The sequence below is a fragment of the Corythoichthys intestinalis genome, chromosome 21 (genome assembly GCF_030265065.1).
Source record: "Corythoichthys intestinalis isolate RoL2023-P3 chromosome 21, ASM3026506v1, whole genome shotgun sequence".
NCBI lineage: Eukaryota > Metazoa > Chordata > Actinopteri > Syngnathiformes > Syngnathidae > Corythoichthys > Corythoichthys intestinalis.
In genome coordinates, this window is record NC_080415.1 from 20982940 (window position 1) to 21006936 (window position 23997).

A 23997-nucleotide genomic window follows, 5' to 3' on the forward strand; every position below is an offset into this window, starting at 1 on the left:
TTAGTTGAGTCAGGTGTGTTGGAGGAGGGAGACATGGAAAACAAGCTGGATAGGGGCCCTCGAGGAACGACGTTGGCTACCCCTGATTAAGAGGCACAAAAAGGAGCCTTTGGACAAATTTTCAAGTCAATGTTTCCAAATGATTAGTTGACCATCAAACTATTTGTCAATTTTGAAAATTTATTAGATGCCAATTAAACTTGGCAGACAGCTAAAATATTAAAAGCACCCTAAGTAACGTTCAATCCCTTTTGACTGGTGGAGCTCACAGTGAATATTCATGCCGTTTTGACTGGGTGAGCCAACCCTCCCAGTCAAAATGAATTGGACGTCTGTCACAGTCAATGGTCAGCAGAGAATAAGTTAATAACTCATTGACTGTCACTGATTTGACTGGGGGTCTGGCAGTGATCGATCGCTTCCAGCCCCCCCAAGTCAAATTGGATTGGACGTCTGTCAACGTCAATTGCAGTGAAACATGATCAATGAATGCCTCCCCTCCCTTTTGATTTTTTTTGTTCTCCATCACTGTCAAAGGCTGTGAATAGCTTAAAGAGGGAAATGATTGAAGTGAAATGCTCTCCTAAGAAAGTATAGCAGACAAATCACTATACATATTTCATGCCTTAAATTGGCGAAATTGATTGATGACTGCTGATGTCAATACTGGGAACCTGTAGACAAAATGGTGTTTGTGCATCCATTCAGCAGGCAGAGAGAGAGAGAGAAGAGAAGGCACCAATTGAACAGATGGTAATAAATCAACACAATCCTTACGCAGCCCCTCCTCTCTCTTGTGTATTTTTTCCATTTCATTTATGTATCAATTTGCGTATTGATGAAGTTCAACATACGAGCGCGCGTGTATTTAGAGGGTTCCTCCCACCTTTCTGTCTTGGGTCTAATCCGCCCACATGTATCGTCTGAGGGAGGGTAAAAAAAAAGAACTAGTGCAGGAGGTGACGCTCTGAAGGAACACGCAGAGGGACAAGGCAAAGAGAGCAAGGCTGCATCTCCATTGAAATATTTGAAACGAGGCAGACAGACGCCGAATTGGTAGCTGGCGGTTATTTATTAAATTTAGGCAATAACACGCAAAAAAAGGTGATAGACTACAAAAAAGAGAGGCAGTTCTCAGGGTGTTTTTTTCCTGCTTCATTGCACATTTTCATTCACTAACTGGGAAATTCCCCTCAACAGCGGAAAAACTCTCCCCAAAATGAATCATCTGCCTGCATGCGAGCGACTGGATACTGAGTGAAAGCCTCCGCTAACAAAGAAAAGAAAACTACGCCGTGATTGATCTTTTTTATTCCGGGTTTGGCGCCCGCAACCTGCTGGAGCCAAGTGAGTATTAACCGCCTTTGTGCATGTGTTCAATTGATCCTTATGACTCGCGTTATTATTTCAGCCTCCATTTAGCGAGCGGGCGAGCACATTCAACAAGTCGCGTTTTGTCCTTGCGTGATGAGCTCAATTCTTTACTATTACCCCCCTACCCCTCCCACTGTGTTGCACAGCTGTGACGTGAATCTATATTTTCATGTAAATATCAATGCATATTTCCCAAAAGCTTTATTGCTCATGGCATCATAAGCACTGGTGGGTGTTTCCCCATCTTCTACAGGCTGCAGATGGGAATGCACGCATGCACTCTTTTAGTCTCTGTATACTTGCATCTGTGTGTTGTCAAGGTCTGGGAGGAAGGTTTGATAAAGGAATCATACAATGAATGGATATGGCGTATCATTGGTCGGGATCTCATCCAGGAAGTGTACAGTTGAGGTTGAATGTCTAGACTGGGTCTCACACACGCGCCATCAGCTCCACCTCAGCCAACTTGCTCCATCTTCTGCATTCCGCAGCATCACACGCACACATCCACGCCAAGTCTTCAGTTTCATAACGCCCCTCGCTTCCTTCCTTCCGTCACTTCCCGCCTGCCAACTGGCTCCGTCGTTCGCTTTCCCGTAACGCTCTCGCCTCTCTTTCCTCCATTTGCTCCCCACCCCTTCACTCTCTTACACACATACTCACTGGTCCTGCATTATAAATCTACAGCTGGTGCTATTTTTAGACCGAGGGTAACCCAGAAACCCTACCCCCCCGCCCCCCAAAAGAGCCCACCTGGCAGTCGAGATGCCGTAGTTGAAAAGGATACAAAAAGAGAGCGAGAGAATGGGTTTATTTTTTAGGCTCGGGGTTGAATTACGGCTATGGATGTTCCTGTCGTGTTCGCGTTGTTCCATTATCACTGCCTTTGAAAACCTCGAAATCCTTGACCTTGACGTTAACCTTTCATCGCTTTCAAACCATTCATTTTGATGCCTTCTCCACCTAGCAACCATAAATCTTCCTTCCTCCCCCCCTTGACTAATCTTTCACTTCCATCCATCCTCTTTGTCTTGCGGGTCGGAAAAAGGCTACATTACAAGTCCATTTGGAGCCCTGAAGGTACAATCTACACTAAAGTAATGTATAGGGCTAATTATTGGATGATAATGAAGAAAAATCTCCAATCTACAAGGCTCTTATGCAATAGAAATTCAATGCCAAAGGTACAGAAGCTTTACGTCAATATAAAACCTCACAGTCCAAATAAAGTGTTTTGTCCCTTTTAGTCTTTTACAATTAACACTAATTCACTCTACTGCCTAATTATTGCACTTCAAGGTATCTTTGTACTTTCTCCAGCACCAATAATGTATACAGATTGCCCACTACGTTTTTTTAAATGTTGATGTTCCCACTACCATTGATTGATTGATTGACTGATTTCAGGTGTTAAGACAAAAGAATCCACACAAAAATTGAAATAATAACAAAAACATCTGAAAAGGAGTGAGAAGAAGCATAGCTTATAAGGTCCCCACCCCTACACATTCAAAATACAATTAATTTTATACATAGGACGCACCTCCATATAAAACTGTACATGCATACAAATTTCAATAACTTAGACACATTGCAAATGTCATTCATATACAAAATAAACAATTTGGGCCCCAACACCGACCCTTGTGGTACCCCACACACAATATCCAGGTGAGAAGAACATAAATCCCCTAGTTTAACAATTTGTCTCCTCTTTGCTAAATAGCTCCTAACCCAATCTAATACTATTTCCCTAATGCCATATTTATCTAATTTGCTGATTAATAATTAACAATTAATGGTATCAAATGCTTTTTTTAAGTCAATAAATATTCCTATAGCATGTTGTTTCCCATCTATCGACCATCTGTATGACTATAATTACAATGGGAAAAATATTTTTTTCAAAGGTACCCACTGATAGAAAGACTTAGTTCTTAAAAGTTCAACATTATGAGTTAAAATAATTTGATATTAAAACCCCTCTTCATTTTTTCGTTTTTACACAATTTGTAAAATTAGTTTAACTAGTAGGTTGCCATTGTTGTTGACATCGCAGGGCGGAGACATCACTGGGTTAACGCTGCTGGGCTTCCAGAATATGTATGATGAACATGTCATCTGTTCAGCCCTTTTAATTTCAAACCCAAGAGGAACATTAATGAGCATGACAGCATTGTCGATATTTCACAAAACGAGCAGCAAAAGCAAAATGAACGGGAAAGACTGGGTGAGATGAGACGAGAGTAGGACAAAACCGATGTTCTTCCAACATGTGCTACACCGGCGAAACATCTACAAGAGGCAAATTTGACACCCAAATTACTACTGTGCGCCTTCAGCTTGTTTTGTTTAGATGCATACAGGCAGAACATACTAAAGATGCCTTAAGAAAGTAGTAATATCAAATAAGGGTGGTTTAAATATGCTACGTGACTAATGTGGCCAACAGATCAACAATCTGCTTTAAAGCTACCACAAGAAAACACAGTGTTTTAAAGTATGAGCGAGAAACATGCAAAAAGTATTTTGAGGAAAAGAGAAGGTGATAAAAGACTCAATAAAAACACACATAGTAAGTACTCGCTGCTTTTAACCAATGTGCGCATATGTTGGACATCTCACCGCGTAGAAGGAATTGCAGAACACCTGTAATGTTCGTCTAGTGACAATGACAAACTACATCATCACTTGGAGCGTCCATTGCTCGCATAAAATACGGCGCCCTCCGTAGGTCAAAACATGCACTAAGTATCGTATTGGCCCGAATATAAGACGGCCCTGATTATAAGACGACCCCCTCTTTTTCAAGACTCAAGTTACCAAATTAGTTTTTATACAGAAAATAATTACAGTACATCTGAAACAAATGATTATAACAATATATTTGAGAGAAAAGCATGTTATTTTGCGTCATTCAAATCTTAATATCTGAACATTTAAATATGTAAACTAAATTGTAATCACATTCGTAAATGAATGACTTGGTTTTTGAAATGTAAATAAACCAATCTATTGTGATAAAACAACAAAACTGCAATAACTGTATTAACCATCAAAGTGAGGTTTAACTGTAACTGTAGTCTTGAAACAAATCTGAATAAGGAAAAATACTGCAATAAAATAATGCAAACTGGCTAAACTTGAGAGTAGCTGAGATCTGTCATGACAGAACATTACTCCTCAAGTTCAGCATTCGCTTCAATTATATCAGGCGCCATTTAGCGTCGTGAATGGGTATAATGTCTAGACCGCGAATATAAGACTTATTTCAATGCAAAAAACACCATCTTATATTCGGGCCAATACGGTAATAGAGGTGGGAATATTGGGGCACCTAACGATTCAATTACGATTAAGATTCAGAGGCTACGACTCAATTATTGATGCACCCCCTCACAGCCAGCTATTAGCTGCTTTTAATGTTTCGTACATTAGTTACAAAAATCCTCTCAGACTTAAATAAACTACTACTTCAGTATCAAGTTAATAGTACAGAACAGTAAATAAAATACTCAAGTCCCCATTCTGTATCAGCAGCTTTAAACTACATTCAATTTAATGTTGTGAATCAACCGTTAAAGTTGTTTCCATAATTTCCCTTCTGTCTACTTTCGACATGTGAAAGTTTTAAAACTGTTTCATCATTTAAAGCTAGATTCAAGTCAAGATTGTGCCGATTTAGGAGTACTTTAGATAAAAAGTTTGCTACAACAGCCTTCCAGAGAAGTCTACTGCTTTAAGATGGCAGCTGTTTACTCACACCGGCGAGTCTGTCATTTCACATCTAGTTTTCTATACATGTGCTAACGCCGGCGAGTCTGTCATTTCGCATCTAGTTCTATATACATGTGATGTCTACCGTAGCATTATGTGGGAGTAGTTTTTTGCGGCTGTCGGCCACAGTCAGGTATTGTTGTTTTTTTATGTAACTGCATGAGTTGAGCATAATGTTTACACCTTGCCCGTTCCTCATTGCGTCCCGAAGACCGCGCTGTCTGTGTTTTAGTTCCGCTTTACTTGGCATATTTTAATAATCGGAATTTGGATGTTTGTGAATTGTTCTTGAATCTTCCACGGCCGAATCGCGAATAATTTAAGAATCGGAAATTTCGCACACCTCTACTAAGTATTATAGATTTTAAAATTAGTGGCAATATTTTATGTGTTTCTAATTAAGTAAAAGAGAACAATTGTGGCTTATTAGAGCCTAAAAGTCTTTAAGTCCGAGGTTCCTTTTGAAAATTAGACTATTAGTGCCGCTCCCTAACTGCAATTGCCACATACATAGTTGATGGTAGCGTTTGTGCAACAGCTTGGCAAAAATAAAGGAGTATGAAACTAAACTACAGATGTACAGTGGATGTAAAAGGTCTACACAACCCTGTTTAAATGCATTTTGCAACATAAAAACGCTTACAAATGTTATCAATCATGTGACCTCTAACATGTACTGGTAGGTAAAGTAAATGATACATTTTATCTGGGGTTAATCAGAGGCACATTTAATGGCGACAAATTGTGTTAGTTGATTCTGAACACAGCCACATCCCAGTCACGAGGTTGTGCACACTTGTGCAACTACTTTATTTCAGTTTTTTAGTTTTACTTCCCTTTTCAAAAGTAATATGTAGAAATTTTCATAAAATGATTCAAGACATTTTTACAGGACTGTGGACCTTTTTTTTTTTTTTTTTTTTATAACGTTGTGCAAAAAGCGCAAATCATGTTCATTCAATGCTTTAATATTAACATTTTTTCACAAGAAATTTCCTTTTCAACACTTTGAATCTTACTGATACTTTATAAAGACAAAAACTACATTACACAATAATGTAAACTTTCAGATGTCTTTCAATTTTTGTTTTACTGTTCACTTAATATGTTTTTAGTTACCTAGCAAATGTACAGTACTTGATTCCCACGCTAGTACTGTAAATCTCTAAACTGTGTGTGACCCCTTCTACTTTCACAGTGGATCATAATGTACTTAATCTTGGAGGAAGGCCATCTTTAATTATAAGACCACCTAAGAGAGTCCTAAAGTGTGCTAAAGGTTAATACACTTTTTCCCTGGTATCTATTTTCCTCTTCTGATATATTAAAAATGTAATCCTGTTTAGGTAATCCTGTAGTAGCGCTTTATTATTTTAAAAAAAAATCCAATTTGCACTGATTGCTAGGGGTGCAATATATTGAGGTATTCACAGTTCAATATCAGTGTGATATGTGATAACATTCAAAGTCTATTTTTTTCTGGCAATTTTGTATTCTGAATGCTTGTAATTTAGAGATATGTTGAATTAACATACACTATGTATGTGTTAACATAGTTAATAAAAAATGTTAAGTTACTATTTTGCATTATTTCAATTCAATTCAATTCAATTTTATTTGTATAGCCCTCAATCACAACAGAAGTCTCAAAGGGCTTTACAGAGGCAATATGATACACAATTAGAAATGAAGCAACAAAGATGAATAGATGCAGTTCAAGTCCTGGGTATCCCCTATTATTTGAGGAGATACTGCGATCTGCCTCACAGTTATTAGTTCAGTATGCATACCTTATGTGGATGCACTACAAGAAAATCATTGTTCAACTCATGTGAGAACAATGCAGACGTTGTCTCCAAATTTTCGCCTTCAATCCCATGGCCATGAATATTTTTAGTCAATTTTTAGTCTGCTTCAAAACAAAAAATAAAACTAACTAAAAACTTGTATGCATTTTCCAGATTTGTCAGTACATGTTACATTTAATTAGGGAGATACAAAAAAGAATGTGTTCATTTGAAAATCATTGGAATAGACTAAAATTAGTGGCCATTTGATACAGGAATTATCCTTGTTTAACTGGGTGTCCATTTCAATTTGTCTTTGTCGGAAAATCAATCGTTTATTTACGCTCAAAATGGTGACTCTTCAGCAGAAGGCGTTTTGTTTGTTAGTTTGGGTTGTTTTTCATATCGGCTTGATGTTGTCCGTGCCGCTGGTGGTGGTCACATTGAGTACTTGTAAAGCATGATATAAAAAACTTGAAATTATAGGATACAATACTTGTATCCAGTTACATATTGCTTTTTTTAATGTAATTTTATTTTTTTAAATATACCGCAATGGTTTTGGCACATTCTTTTTGAATCACCCTGTGTTTTTCTTATTTGCAATTAGCATTTCATCTTTAACCTCATTTCCCGTTGTACAAAAAAAACAAAACCCTGTAAATTTTACCTGTCATTCCTATGTAATTTGTCATTGATGTCTGCAATTATTGCACATAGTTATCTGCAATGTAAATTACACAGCTGTGCAACAGAATTGCATCTCAAATTCTGCAGAATGATTGTAATTGATCACGATTTTGGTTAAACAAAGCTTCAATCATGTTAATTCAAGTTATGGACGCATTATAAAGATGTTGTGTATATATTAGGGCTGTCAAAATTATCGCGTTAACGGGCGGTAATTAATTAAAAAAATTAATCACGTTAAAATATTTGACGCATTTAACGCACATGCCCCGCTCAAACAGATTAAAATGACAGCACAGTGTCATGTCCTCTTGTTACTTGTGTTTTTTTGGTGTTTTGTCGCCCTCTGCTGGCGCTTGGGTGCGACTGATTTTATGGGTTTCAGCACCATGAGCATTGTGCAAATATTGACATCAACAATGGCGCGATACAAGTTTATTTTTTGATTGAAAATTTTACATATTTTATTAAAACGAAAACATTAAGAGGGGTTTTAATATAAAATTTCTATAACTTGTACTAACATTTATCTTTTAAGAACTACAAGTCTTTCTATCCATGGATCGCTTTAACAGAATGTTCATAATGTTAATGCCATCTTGTTGATTTATTGTTATGATAAACAAATACAGTACTTATGTACTGTATGTTGATTGTATATATCCGTCTTATGTCTTATCTTTCCATTCCAAAAATAATTTACAGAAAAATATGGCATATTTTATAGATGGTTTGAATTGCGATTAATTTCGATTAATTAATTTTTAAGCTGTGATTAACTCGATTAAAAATTTTAATCGTTTGACAGCCCGAGTATATATTTAACTGGGGTAATGACTTGAGATTTAGCAAACATAGGACTTATGATATTACGGTTTCCCCCCCTCAATATCATTTTTGGGCAGTTTTAGACTTTTCGTGGCACTACTTTAATGGAGAAAAGTGAAGAAACTGTGCATTTTATGCAAGTCGTCAGAGCAAGGTAAAGGCCAACAAATATTCTATAATTGTTGTGTATTTTGTTTTCCAACCAACCAGTCCATTTTCTTCACTGTGTATCAACCAAAGGGTTGTGGGTGAGCTGGGGTCTCTCCCAGCTGTCTTGGCTGGTGGAGAAAGTCATAACTGGTCCCCAGCTTCTTGCAGTCTTAGACAACACCAACTTTCAAATATTCCCTAAGGTGGAAGAACATAAGCCAAAGTAAGGAGAAGAAAGTATACTGTCATGTGAAAAAATTAGGACACCCCATTAGTGCCACGTCCAATTTCGTTTTTCAAAATGTTTACATTGTTTTACTCATTAAACCAAATACAGTAACAAAAATGCATATTCTAACTGAGGAAAAACTTAGGACGCCCTACCACCTAATAGCTAGTGTTACCCCCTTAACTTCAGTGAGACGCTTTTTTGTAGCCATCTACCAGTCTTTGACATCGGTTTGAAGAAAGTTTGCCCCAGACAAAGATCAGGACTTCTGGAATAATGTTCTCTGGACAGATGAATCTAAAACTGAATTATTTGGACACCAGAACAGAGGACACGTTTGGTGTAAACCCAGTACAGCATTCCAGGAAGAGAACCTCATACCAACTGTGAAGTATAGAGATGGAAGTGTCATGGTTTGGGGATGCTTTGCTACAGCAGGACCTGGCCAGCTCGCCATCATAGAATCCACCATGAATTCTATCGTGCATCAGAGGGTGCTTGAGGAACATGTGAGATCGTCTGTGAAAAAATTAAAGCTGAAGCGAAACTGGACCCTGCCACATGACAATGACCCCAAAAATACCAGTAAATCCACCAAGGACTGGCTGAAAAGAAATGGAGAGTACTGGAATGGCCGAGTCAAAGCCCAGATCTTAATCCCATTGAGATGCTGTGGGGTGACTTGAAACGGGCATTACATGCAAGAAACCACTCAAACATCTCACTATTGACAGTATTCTGCATTGAGGAGTGGGGCAAACTTTCTTCAGACTGATGTTGAAGACTGGTAGATGGCTACAAAAAGCGTCTCACTGAAGTTAAGGGGATAACATCTAGCTACAGTAAGAGTGGTAGGGTGTCCTAACTTTTTCATCAGTTAGAATATGCATTTTTGATGATATATTTGCTTTAATTAGTAAAACAATGTTAATTTTTGTTGTTTACCTGCAATTAAATCACTTTCTTTTCCAGAGATAAAGATAAACAAGATCAGACATTGATATGTGAACATTTCTTGAATATTTAATGGTGTGTCCTATTTTCTTCAATTGACTGTAGATGAGTAATAAGAAAAATGTCAATATAAATGACAAATAAATCACCAGTCATATAAAGCAGAAGGTTTTCTGAACTGACCATAAGGATCAAGCCCCCCATGCAGGTGTGTGTGTGTGATGTGTTTGCTCTGGTTGCCCCCCGGGGAGCGCGACGCTAGCTCGAGTAGAGGCGTGGACCATTTCCTTTCTGCTTGTTAATTGATTGCCTATTTCATTCATGTTGTGGGAATTGGCCACGGGCCAGTTTTGTTATGAAGACCGGTGGCATCTTTTTACACGACTGCTGCTGAAAACCCCCCCCACTTACTTATGATTCAAAATGAACTGTTTGGCTGCCACTGACAATCATAGACTGGATGTCTATTGCTGTCAATGGCAGTGAATGAGTTAAAAGCGATGTAAATTGACCGCAGTGCTCGGTTGTTGCAGTACACCCACTTTATCTGTAGAGGTCTCTTGTGCACTAAGTGTGATGCTGCAGTGATGAGGAGGCAAAGAAGGGAGGGAGGCAAGTGATCTGGATGGAACAGCATGACGCCTTGTGGTTACATCCTTTGATGAGGGAGCGGGTGGCGGTGATGGTTGGGGGAGCATAGAAACATCACACACACGTGCATGCATGCATGTCATATTTCCCTGCATTGTCTCCCTTAGGGTACCAAGTGTGCTTGTTTGTTTTCCTTCCTCTCGTCATTTTGAATCACTTCTCATGATAGGTGAACCCCTCATTTCCTCCCAACCATTGCTGTTTACCCTAATGTCCTTTTCTCCTTCTCTTCTTTCCCCCTCCCAGCACTCCCTTCCTGCCCCTCCCTCTGTGATTGGTAAAGGTTTTTGCTTTTCCTGCCAACAGCCAGGTTGGTTCCGCATAGTCAGCACTCCTCCGAATTTCTCTCTCTTTCTCTTCTCCCCTCCCCTTGCAGTCAATGCATCCCATAATCCCAAGCTCCCCCCATGCACCAACCTGCTCCTCTATTCTCGCCGCAGTGTTTGCGCTTCTCTCTATTAGGGCCTATGCTGGCACGTTTCCCCCCTCACTTTTTTGGTGTGTTCGGCCAGGTGAGCATCCAAGGTGGACAAGGCCGTCAATACTGCAGGAGAAAAAAAAACAGACCCCCCCTTCCCCAACACACACCCCTCTTCTAGTTTGAGCCACTCCGTCTCCTTTCTCACCTCCGTGCTTTTTACCCTTCCTCCATTTTACCGCTCATACCTGTCCTCCCTCCTTTGCTCTCATTGTTGCCTCTGCATGTGATTCGCTTACTGTACATCACGCCGCTTTCCAGCTTAAACTGCCACCTTAAAAAAGCAGACAAATCCGCACTTAACTAACACCACCAACCGGATGCACTCTCAACTCCAAATTAAACCTCCCAACACGTGTTCTAATCAATAAACTGACCACACATGACACCAAGAAGGGGAACAATAGGCATTTAACCACAGTTAAAGACTTGCGGTTGCTGCGTGTAAAATATTCAGTAGTTTAGTATCTAGAACAACACAAGGTTACCAATCTGATTGTTAGAAAGTGAAGTAAAAGCTGCAGCGGAACTATCCGCGGTGCTGAAATCAAGCCCTCCCTCATTGGATTACCTACAATTACTAAAAGACTTTACACAATGAGACTTTTCTAGTTGGATTAACTTTTAGTTGCAAAGTTGACATGCAGCACAACTTACCTGATTTTAGGCTGGTCCTTAGGCATTGAAACAGAAATCATCGAACATCATCAAAATAGTTATTGCACCACTCAACTTACAAGCGAAGTTGTTCCGATGACACAAAAATAAGTGCGGAATTGCTGCAGTGTCCTGTAAGACTGAAGAAGAAAGTTGACCCAAAAGTGGGGGAAGGTTTGAGGGAGGAAGAAAAGCGCAGGAGGGGGGGGTGTATGAGAAGTAGTCTTGCTTCTCATTCCTTAAAGGTGATTCCTTTATGCGGAACATGAGACCGAGCGAGGGAAGGAAAGTGCAGGAGAGAGAGTAATAAGTGGGAGGGGGTGTTTAGAAAGGAGGGGTGTGTGTGACGGGCTCTTTTTTTTATTTTTTAAAGAGATGAAAAGGTTAACAACATGAATGTACACACACTTTTCTTCTATGAATGGCGACGTGTGGAGCTCGCAGGCAAAAGATTTTACCTCCTTGAAGTGTGTGTATGTGTTTTCTGCAGCCCAATTCATTCACTTTTATAGCACACTCTCCTCCTTCCATATCTTCCCTCCATTACCGATGAAAAAAATCCACTATAACACAAGCATGCTGCATTCCCTTCCTCCCTTTTCTTCCTTCCTTTCTTGAACGGATGGCCCTTTCATGTCCTTTCCCATCCATTCGTGTATTAAACTCTGGGATTTATGGCCTCTTTTTTTCCCCTGAGCACATACTCTACTTGCGTGGCAGAAAGTGACATAATTGTGCATAGCATGAATCCAAAGTGTGTGTGTAACATAAGCACGGACACGCCACACTCCAGGGAGGCAATTAACACACACTCACACATACGGACGTGGTGCTGCGGCACCTTACGTCAGAAATGCGTTCGGGAGCAGGAGCCTTTCCCCCCCAGTTTTCCACTCCTTCCTCACGCTCATGTGTCCGTGCAGGATGGGGGTTGTGGTGGATGGCGCACATCTCACAGTGGCCTAATTAGGGAGAGGATTTGAATGAGCACCGACTTGAGCATCCGTCGGATCAATTTAAAGATTGCGGGATGAGTGAGGGGAAAGGGGGGAGACATAACAGTGTTGGGCAATTAAGTGACTTCACCATTAACAATGAGGAGGATGTATGAAGAGGGGGGTGGGAAAAGTACGGCTTTGGGGCCACATATGGTTCGCACTGTTGTTTAACCCATTCAGACCTGAGCATGCCACTGAAGGACATGACGTGTTCGTGTCTCGAAATCAATAAATGCACTGAATTTAGTTGCTATAGCCACTTCTGGGAGATTTCTATTTTTAGCTGTTTGAAAATGGCTGAGACAAAACGTAACCTCAAAAAGGCAAACGTATGTGTTAATTTCTTATTAAAAAACAATCTAACATTAGAAATAACCAATAATAGCATGTAATATCCCTGACCAAAAAATTGCACTTTGTTCTACTATTTGAGTTGAATAAAAATCAGCAAAGATATATTTTTTTTGCCCAGCAGAAAAAAATGGGGATCTGAAAGGGATAAGCTAGCTTTTTGAGGAATTGTGACCAATTCTGTATAGCGAGTGTTGCCACAAAAAAACAACAGCGTTATCTAAACTTCTTGAATATACCATGGATTAAGTTTGAACCCGTTCGCAGCCATGGGCTGCGATTGGGCATCCAATCCATTTGAACTGAGAGTCCGGCAGCGAAGTGAACCTTAACGGGCGTTAATAGTAGTAAATGACTTTTAAAAAAAGCACTCAACAAATGTGATTTTTTAGTAATGTTATTTTCAGGACTTTAACAGAATGTGCTAAATGACATCAAATAATAGAATAGAATCATCGCACTGTAGAACGCAAGTTTGACAGACAAATTATTGGATAGGGAATCCAAAACTGATCTGATTTTTTCTTTATCACGTCTTTATAAAATACTGACATACAATGAAATATGAAAGAAAAAGGCATGATTGTACATAGGCATATGCCGGAATGAGATTGTGACGGTATGATAACCTTAAGCAAAAATATCACAATTTCACGGTATCACGGTATTGCAATTAAAGCTCTAAAATGTGTTACTTTAAGATATCTTTTTTCCATTGAACATTATTTTTATTTTTCAAAACATATCAAAATGGAACAAAAGTATAAAGTTAGGTTAAAATATAAGAAAACAAAAACAAAATTGAAAAATTGAAAACAAAACAATTGAAAATGTTCTAAATAAAATTAAAATGCAGTCCTTAGGTTAGGTGAGCCTAAACCCCCAGCCGCAGCTCAACATTATTTTCATTAGAACAAAAATAATTGAATTACTTTCCATAAATAGCGTATGTGTATGACTCGTATTGTCATGTTTACATTACACACACACTCTTTTTCAACACAGACAGTTACCAGATAGAAAAAACACCAAATGTTTTACCGCCGCTTGACACGCTAAGCACACTGGAGTTAACTCGTAGCTGGTGGGAAACGTTCATTATTATTTTGTACAATGTGAAATCATATTGGAGGTATTGCATCTTCAGCAGCTACCCTCCACAAACATGTCTTACATGTCGGTTGGTCCTCCTCCTCTAAGCCGCGGCTGTCTGTAACTTTTGGGTAGCCGAAGTATTCCCATACCAGTGATTTTGCTTTCTTTGATGTGGGGAAAAAAGTTCAGGAGTTTCCCATCCTCCAGCCATCGTTTAGCACAGCTGACTCACTGACACTGAGCAACAACCAGTGGGGGAGAGTTGAGCCTTACAGCTGCAAGCGAGGGATTTCTCCCAGCATTTTTGGGATATAAAAAATAGCTACCATAAATTTCGGACAATAAGCCGCTTTTTTCCTTCATTTTGAATCCTGCGGCTTTTAGTCCACTGCAACACTTTATTTGACAGCGTCATCATAAGCCTGTCATAAGACTGTCATAATTATGACATGACACTATCATGGGCATTACTGAATGCTTATGACAGATGTCATTAAGTGCCATCCAGCAAATTATGTTACTAGCTCCATTTATGTCCAGTTTGGCTCTTTTACATCCATTCAAAAGTGAGATAATTTGCCAGATAACCTGTTACAAGCATTAATTAATGCTTTTGAGAGTGTTATGTCACAATTATGATTGTCTAATGACAGTCTTATGGCGCCACTGTCAAATAAAGTGTTACCAAATACCATAACTGGCAATTAATGAAACAACTGGACCAGCAACTGAAGAAGTAATTAACACAGAACATGAATTTTGATTGTTATTCACATCTGTAGTGCTGCAATGCATGCTAGGCGGCATGTTGGACAACAACACTGTTGACAGCAGGTGGCAGCAGAGGTTGACTTTCTTTCTCAAGGGAGCCCTGATGGCCAAATGAAGCTCTTTGAAGCAATAAAGCTTTGCGGCCAATTGGTTCAAAGCTTCATAGTGCTTCGTTTGGTCTTATGACAGTCGTATGATGTCGCTGTGGAATAAAGTGTTGCCGGTTAATATCTTTTGGTGTAAATATCCCATAATAGAGGAGGAGAGCTGAACCTTGACGTTTTCATACCAGGTATACCTTGAAACCGGTAATCAGCACATATCTGATTGCACACTGTTATGTTTTTACAAAGGATATTGCTACTGTAGTTTTCAAGTCGTAACAACATACAATGGAGCAAATAAGTATTTAGTCAACCACTAATTGTGCAAGTTCTCCCACTTGAAAATATTAGAGAGGCCTGTAATTGTCAACATATGTAAACCTCAACCATGAGAGACAGAATGTGGGGGAAAAAAAACTGAAAATCACATTGTTTGTTTTTTAAATAATTTTATTTGCAAATCATGGTGGAAAATAACTATTTGGTCAATGCCAAAAGTTGATCTCAATACTTTGTAATGTACCCTTTGTTGGCAATAACGGAGGCCAAACGTTTTCTGTAACTCTTCACAAGCTTTTCACACACTGTTGCTGGTATTTTGGCCCATTTCTCCATGCAGATCTCCTCTAGAGCAGTGATGTTTTGGGGCTGTCATTGGGCAACATGGACTTTCAACTCCCTCTACAGATTTTCTATGGGGTTGAGATCTGGAGACTGGGTAGGCCACTCCAGGATCTTGAAATGCTTCTTACGAAGCCATTCCTTTGTTGCCCTGGCTGTGTGTTTGGGATCATTGTCATGCTGAAAGACCCAGCAACGTCTCATCTTCAATGCCCTTGTTGATGGGAAGAGATTTTCACTCAAAATCTCTCGATACATGGCCCCGTTCATTCTTTCCTTTACACAGATCAGTCGTCCTGGTCCCTTTGCAGAAAAACAGCCCCAAAGCATGATGTTTCCACCCCATGCTTCACAGTGGATATGGTGTTCTTCGGATGTAAATTAGTATTATTTCTCCTCCAAACACTAGAACCTGTGTTTCTACCAAAAAGTTCTATTTTGGTTTCATCTGACCATAACACATTCTCCCAGTCCTCTTCTGGATCATCCAAATGCTCTCGAGCGAACAGCAGACTGGCCTGGACGTGTACTGGCTTCAGCAGGGGGACACATCTGGCAGTGCACGATTTGAGTCCCTGGCGGCGCATTGTGTTACTGATAGTAGTCTTTGTTACTGTGGTTGCAGTTCCAGCTCTCGGGCCATTTACTAGGTGTCCCCGTGTGGTTCTGGAATTTTTGCTCACCGTTCTTGTTATCATTTTGACGCCACGGGATGAGATCTTGCATGGAGCCCCAGATCGAGGGAGATTATCAGTGGTCTTGTATGTCTTCGATTTTCTAATAATAATAATCCCACAATTGATTCCTTTACACCAAGCGTTTTACCTATTGCAGATTCTTTTCCTCTTCCCAGTCTGGTGCAGGTCTAAAATATTGTCTCTGGTGTCCTTCGACAGCTCTTTGGTCTTGGCCATAGTGGAGATTGGAGTGTGACTGACTGAGGTTGTGCACAGGTGTCTTTTATACCAATAATGAGTTAAAACAGGTGCCATTAATAGAGGTAATGAGTGGAGCCTCGTTAGACCTCGTTAGAAGACGTTTTCCACTCTAATTTGGAAATAAATTATTTAAAAAATCAAACAATGTGATTTTCTGTTTTTTTTCACCACATTCTGTCTCTTGTGGTTGAGGTTTACCCATGTTGACAATTACAGGCCTCTTTAATCTTTTCAAGTAGGAGAACTTGCACAATTGGTGGTTGACGAAATACTTATTTGCCCCACTGTATGTGGGTGAAAAACCTTGAGGTGCTAGAACAAAACACTTCAATTTTGGGAATTACCCTGCCAAATTTAGTGTTAATCAGCATAAAAGTCAAATTTAAGAAAATGTTTTTTTTCTTCCCCAGTGTTATTTTATGAAAGGTGAACTGTTTTCCTAAGTCTCATTCGCAACTTTTATATACGTTCCGTCTGCTTTAAAAACCAAATCTAGTCCTTGAGCAGCAAGGTAAATGATGGAGAGCCGTCTTTGTTTGTTGGTGCAGACGACAAGGTTATTTGGTGACCTTTTGCATCCTAATGTGCGACTTTACATGGTTGAGAATCCACATTGTGCTAAAACGCTTCCCTTTTTCACCCCCTCCCCACTCTTTCTCTCTCTCTTCCCGCAGACTCCTCCTCCCACCTCCCTCCGGTTGCTCTCATCTTCTCCCTCCTCCTCCTCCCTCCTCCCCCTCCGGTCCTCTATGCTCAGTTCGGTGTGTGTATCCTCTTTCAAAGGGCGCAAGGGTGGGAACAAGTCGTCCAACAAAGCATGTTACAGCGCAGACATGACTTGTCCGTCGGAAAGCGAGAAAATCGTGATAAACTGCGGCGGGGTGCGCCATGAGACATACCGGAGCACCCTGAAGACCCTGCCCGGCACCCGCCTGTCGTGGCTCACAGAGCCGGACGCCTTCAGCAACTTCGACTACGACCCCAAATTGGACGAGTTCTTCTTCGACCGCCACCCGTCCGTCTTCTCCTTCATCCTCAACTACTACCGCACGGGCAAGCTGCACTGTCCCAACGACGTGTGCGGCCCCCTGTTCGAGGAGGAGCTCGCCTTCTGGGGCATCGATGAGACGGACGTGGAGGCGTGCTGCTGGATGAACTACCGCCAGCACCGGGACGCCGAGGAAGCTCTGGACAGCTTCGAGACGCCTGAGCCGGACGCGCCCGACGACGACCCGGCCCTCGGGGGCGCCGACGGGGACTTGAAGAGACTCTGCATGCAGGAGGATGCCAGGAGGGCGGGCTGGTGGAAAACCTGGCAACCCAAAATATGGGCGCTCTTCGAGGACCCTTACTCGTCCAAATATGCCCGGGTGAGTTGACCCCCTGCCTCTTAACTTTTCCAAAAGTTATGCGCATACACTATAAACCTGCATCACTGTTGCTACCTGTGCTGTCTCTTTCTATATAGCGTGTATTACATTGCATTGCAGGATATAGACTTTCTGATGCTGAATAATTAATGCAGATAGGAAGAGGCAGCTATATATGTTTGGAGCACATCAAAAGTCCTTACGACGCATTCACTTCCGAATGCCAGTTTTCACTGCTATCATTGATTTCCATGCGCATCCTACTTCACTAACGTGCAGAGATTTGGCCGAGTTAATGCAGTAAAGAGCCTCTCGTCTTTTCCCACGTTTGCCCTTGGTGATGCTCCACTTGTTTTTGACAGCCCGCTCCCTCCCCCGTCCCATTTGAAAGCTACATGAGTGTTACGCGCGGGCGCCGTGACTTTTACGCACGGGCAACACAGGAGTTGCGCGTGTAAAAATGCTATAATGTGCCTTTTTGGGGGGATTTTAAAAAAGCAAGACTGACTGGTGCAACATAATTCCACCCCTTAGGTGCAATGTGAATGTTATCATCCCAGTGCTTGACACCTAAATCCAAGTTTTTGAGGATAAAAATTAACAACATGGATTATGTAGATTAAGAGGGAAATTATGTTTTTTTAAATAGTCAGTTTATGCAAATCATTTGTCACTCTTATTTCAATTTTTTGCTTTCATGGACTCCTTGGCTGCCATCACGGCACGAGATTTCCAATCCATTTTAATTGGGAGAGGCGATGATTTGCTGCCAGCCCTCCCAGTCAAAATGGATTGGATATTTCGCGCCGTCACAGGCAACAAAAGATGAGCATTTACAGCCAGTCTGTCGTTGTCAGTGGCAAGAAATGAGTTGAAGAACTCAACTATGAGAAAACATTGGAAAAGAAAATGGAAACGGGGATCAAAATGCAATATGGAAATGTTTTTTTTTTTTTTTTTTTTTTAAAAGATCGAATTTGTTACATGTTGGAGGTTTTGAATTTTCGTGAGATATTTAAGCAAAATATCAAATTTGTAGCTGCTACAGCAAGCTTGGCTATGCATATTCATTGAAGTTGTGGTGATGGTGAAGAGGGAGTAGTGGGGGGGTTATGCAGAGTGCATTGCAGGTGTAGCCGCTGAGCTCCATTTGTGTGTTTCATGTGTCCCGGCTCCAATCTGCCAACGTCAAACGGCGAAGTGACCCAGATCACTCGTTTTTTTTTTCGTGGGTTCTTTTTCCGAGACGACAGAACCATTTTGGTCCGGAGAGATGCAAATGACGCGAGGAGAGGCAATGGGGGAAGAGGAAGAGATGTTGGAGACACGAAGGGACAGATGAGAAGCAGATGAGAGGAAATAAAGGGAGACAGGAGGAGAGACGCGGGTCTAATGATTTAAGGGCAACGAATCAAACAAATCAATGTCTTCGTTTGAGACCCCCCTCCTTTATTTCATCCTATGTTTTGTCGCCTTCTTACCGTAGCGGTGCGCACACACACATGGTATCTATGCTGGCTTTTCTGCTGCAGTAGACGCTGGAGAGAGGAGGGGGGAGCACTGGAGAAAGAGAAAAAGAGGTGCAGCGGGTGCTGCTGGTGGTGGTGGGAGGCGGTGGGGGGATAGGCAGAGCGAGAGGGAAATGGAGAAGGGGTGAGAGAGCGCAGAGACGGTGGGAAAATGGAGTGAAAGTGGAAGGGGGGTACAAGGGAGGATGTGACAAACGTGATGGGGCAGGGGAGTTGTCTTTGCATGTTCGATTATATTTGAAGGCTCGAAGCTATCCAATCCCTCCCTGAGCTTGGCAATCCTGCCTGCCAGCTTATCGATTGATATTTCATTGATTACCTTGTAGTTTGTTTTAGAGACACTTTGAAACACATCGAGTAGATTCTTTTATTTGCATTTTATTCCCTAATTAATGGCCGGTTAGTTTATATACCGTACTAAGGGTGCACCAATCACAATTTTCTTGCCAATCATTAGTTTTTGAAAACTCTGACCTGCTGATCTTGATTTATGCCAATCCTGATTTTTTTCACAAATAATAGCATTATTATTCCAATCAATCTTGTTGTATTGTAAAACAGTGAACACTACTTGTGAAACAAAACAGTTTTTTTTTTTTATTGCACATGGAGTAGCACTCCCCCCAAACAATTGGAAAAGTTTTCTTACCAAAGAAACTACCAAATTATAATTTCCTTTACCAAAAATTAAAATGCAGCAAGTATTTTGCTTTACAAAAAGAAAATCAGAAGGTTTAATGAAATTTATAAAAAAAAAATAAAAAAAAATCTACATATATATATATATAAGGTCTTTAAGTCATTTTTTTCCCACATCTTGATACCTTTTAATCAGTGCTAAATTTGTAAATCAAAGGTGCCGCAACGCAAAGTACATATGACAACACAGGGATGACGAGACGGGCACAGGTCCCGGAACATACGCAGAAAATGGTGCTGAAAACAACACTCAAATGCCCACTTGCCATGCTGTAGGACTTACAAGCCTCCGTTTCAGATAATATACATGGTAGAAATGTTTTTACAACAATTTACAATTATTAAGGCTTTACTCTGCACAGCATGGGCAATTGCCCATATACTTACACATACACAGTCAGCAATACGTTTCTCAACAGGTCTAGCTTGTAAAACATAAAAAAAAAAAATCTGACATTACAATAAATAAAACAAACGCATTTTTTAGTGAGTTTCATCCCCCTGTTTTCTCTGGCCCCAAAGTTTCCACCGCCTTACAAATTGTGCAGCCCAAACCCGAATTTCCCATAAGGGTACTGGCCTGTTCCTCCGGCTGTTGGTGGTCAACCTGGCTGACAACTGGTGCTGTAGCTGGCCCCCACTCCGGGTGGCGCTGAACCTGACCAGCTGCTGCAATGGTAGCAGCCTCCTGCCCCGGCTTGGCTGGCTGTCCATGAACCTGGCTAGCTGGTGCGGTGCTAGCCTCCTGCTGCACCCGGTGTTTTGCCAAAATGTGCTACATCGGCGAAAAGTCCTACATGAGGCGAATTTGACACCCAAAGTACTACCGTACGCTCTCAACTTGTTTTGTTTAGATGTATACAGGCAGAACGTACTAAAAATATCTGAAGAAAATACTTAAATGTAGTTATATCAAATAAGAACGATTTAAATATGCTACGTGACTAATGTGGCCAACTGCTTTAAAGCTACCACCAAAAAGCACAATGGTTAAAAGTATGAGAGGGAAATACATGCAAAAAGTATTTTTGAGGCAATGAAAATGTAATAAGAAAACAATAAAAACAAAAATATTGAATTTTCGCCCCTTTTAACTGATGTGCGCATGCATGCGGCTGCTTGCGCAAGCACGCTAAGCATTGTGTAGACGTTTCGCCGCATAGCAAAGAATTGCTGAACACTGGTCTTGCCCTTAGCATGATCGCTGCAGCTGTCTTCATCGCCGGTTGTTGCTTTTCTGACTCGTTTTGAAACACCTTCCTACTTTTTGAAAAAAAGACAGTAAACGTAACTGTCTTTTTGGCATGTTGAAATACCATTTGATCTTGGCTGCTTGCTCCCCAGATTCCACAAATTTCCAGTTTTTTATTTAAAAAAAACGAGAGGTGTCGGATCTGCCCAAATACGTCCCGGAACACAGGGAGGCGAAAATCAAGAGGTGCCGGATCCTGTTCCGACAGGATCCGGCACAAATTAACCCCTGCTTTTAATGCTAGAACAGTTAAAATCTGAGCTAAATGTGAGCTTTCACTAAACAGGTAATCTGACTGAAAGGCAGAGTAATAATAAATAATTGCTGTGATCATTCGCAGCCAGCCTCTCCTAGTTCAACTGGATTGGACGTCTATCGCCTTCAGTGGCACAGAACATGATCAGTCAATGCTGTCAGCAATGGTCACCATCATCCATTGAGAGGTCAAGATAAAAGTGTTCCACCATATGATCATAACAATCCATACAATGTTTCATTTTGACCTTCGTAGCTCAAAAGAGGGCCCAAACATGTGAGAGTAATAATGACTCAACTGCACTGAGCTCATTTGAGCTGTCAGCCAATAAATGCTTAACTGCAGTCAAACTACACTTACTTTCAGGGGCGCAACACTGAATCCCCACTCGTCCCTCCCTGAAGGGCACACCGAGTTTGTCCTTATTTGTGTTGTGTCGAAGCACACATTGCTGCCATAAACACAAATTCGACCCTGTCCTCCTCCGCTCGGACATGATGCCCCCTGATAGAAAACTACTGCGGTGGACACAACCCGAAAAAAAAAAAAAGATGCATTGGCAGGTGAACAGCTAGACAAGGGGAAACGCAAGATCACCTTGGAGAGGATTTTGTCAGCACAGCTTGAGGGGAGAGAGTTTAAATACGTCCAGCTGTGTCTAGCAAATATTTTTACATATTTCCAAGCTGAAAGGTGATGAAAATGCAAGTTATACAATGTAAAAGCTACCCTAACTACTAGAGTTGAGTGTTAGACATTGGATTTTGAAAAAGAACAACCTATATTTAGCATTTACATCACATCCGTGATTAAATACTCTGCATTTACAAGTAGGAAAGAATATAGGATATAAGAAGCCAACACCCCTCCTAAAAAGATTATGAATTGGAAATATACTGAAGCTTGAAATACGTGGGAGTTCACATTATTGTCTGAGGAAATTTAGTTGGCTCATGCTGTCCAAAACCTTCCACCGAAATTTGCCAGGAAAAAAAAAAAAAAGGGATTGTGAATGAAAAAACATGAATAAAATTGAAAATCTGGTTAAACAAAACATGAAACGCCTCAAAACCTCTGAACAGACTGTCAAGCTTTAATATACTGTACACTGTAGATACAACATAAACATGTCATTCCATTAATTATAAGGCGTGTTGACAGCAAACATCTGTCAATTTCCCTAAATAGCAACCTTACAATGCGATTGTTGTGTTCCAATGTTCCTAAAGGAAAGGTTGCTGCTAATTATTTGATACTGAATACAGTAATCTAGGGCTCTAGCTAATGTTTTTTCATGTTTTTATTTTTTTCGAATCGCTAGCAGTTATCTCATTGATTAATCAAATCATTAGAAATAAAATATTTTTGGATAACTGAACCAATACAAAATGTGACACATTAGCACAGTGCTTCTCAATTATCTTCTGTTAGGCCCCCGTCAGGAAGACGTAAATGTTTCACCACCCCCTCCCAACTCTCTGCTGCCACTGTAAATAGTATCATTTATCTATAAAATTATTATTATTAAAAGTACACCTCTGCATAAGATTGTCCTTTTTATATTGGAGAAAGAAAAGTAATATAGATCAACTCACAATAAAGTCTAACTTTATTAACATTGTTTTGTTTGTAACATAAAAGTCTTAAAGCGCATCAATTTGCCTGAATTAAAAAAAAAAAAAAAAAAAAAAAAGGCACATCCAAACGGTAAAAATGCACTTAAGGTACATTTTTTGACTATTTGATACTGGAAAAAATAAAATTTCATAAAATCAATAAATAACAATAAATTCAAATTGATTTGCAACATTAACTCATGAGGACGATAAGCCAAACAATTTGACAGAAAAAAACAAAAATTAAGAGAACAAAAACTTTTTTATTTTTGCTGCAGGCAGTATCAGCTCCTTTACTATGGTGTGGGGTTATTTTGCACTGACCAACTTGGTATGCCACCTCATAGGATGCTAACAGTGCTTGCTTGTTTACTGATGTTAGACTGACAATGCGGGACGATTGTTGGGAATAACTGGCATATTTTCGCAAAAAACAAAACAAAAACAAAACTCAAACGGCTTATCAATGTGATTGGGGTCTAATGTTTAAGTGACGTCTTTACTGATTTGACTTCCTGCTATCCGCTTCAAACATTTTTGGGCCATTTTTTTCTTGTTAAAGTCTATTTTTATCAAGTTTAAATGTGTTCAAAGCTTGTGCAAGGTGTACAATAATAAAAATATTGGTTCACTGCCATAATAAGCAAAATTCAAGTGTTTTTTTATGCCTAAAACCACCACTCAAGTCGTAGTTTGTATACTGTATGGTATCTGTGAATGGGATAAACATTATATGATCTTTATTGCTTTGTGGATCTGCAAATGTCCCCACTGCAGTGCAGGTAAACATCAATTCTGAACCTAAAAAGCATAATTCGTCTT

General features: G+C 40.2%; 1 protein-coding gene across 9 annotated transcripts in view; it reads left to right on the forward strand.

Annotated features, from left to right (window-relative positions):
- The first annotated feature begins 938 nt into the window (after positions 1-938).
- kcnc3b (potassium voltage-gated channel, Shaw-related subfamily, member 3b) overlaps positions 939-23997 on the forward strand; it is an 86372-nt gene continuing 63313 nt past the window's right edge. For 6 of the 9 annotated variants that reach the window (XM_057825580.1, XM_057825581.1, XM_057825585.1 and 3 more), the window contains exons 1-2: positions 940-1347; positions 17128-17823. In XM_057825580.1, coding sequence (XP_057681563.1) covers positions 17203-17823 — 621 coding nt within the window. In that variant the 5' untranslated portion in view covers positions 940-1347; positions 17128-17202. Of the gene's footprint in view, positions 1348-17127; positions 17824-23997 lie in introns of all 9 variants that reach the window. The other 3 variants (XM_057825579.1, XM_057825578.1, XM_057825587.1) reach the window with 3 other exon arrangements.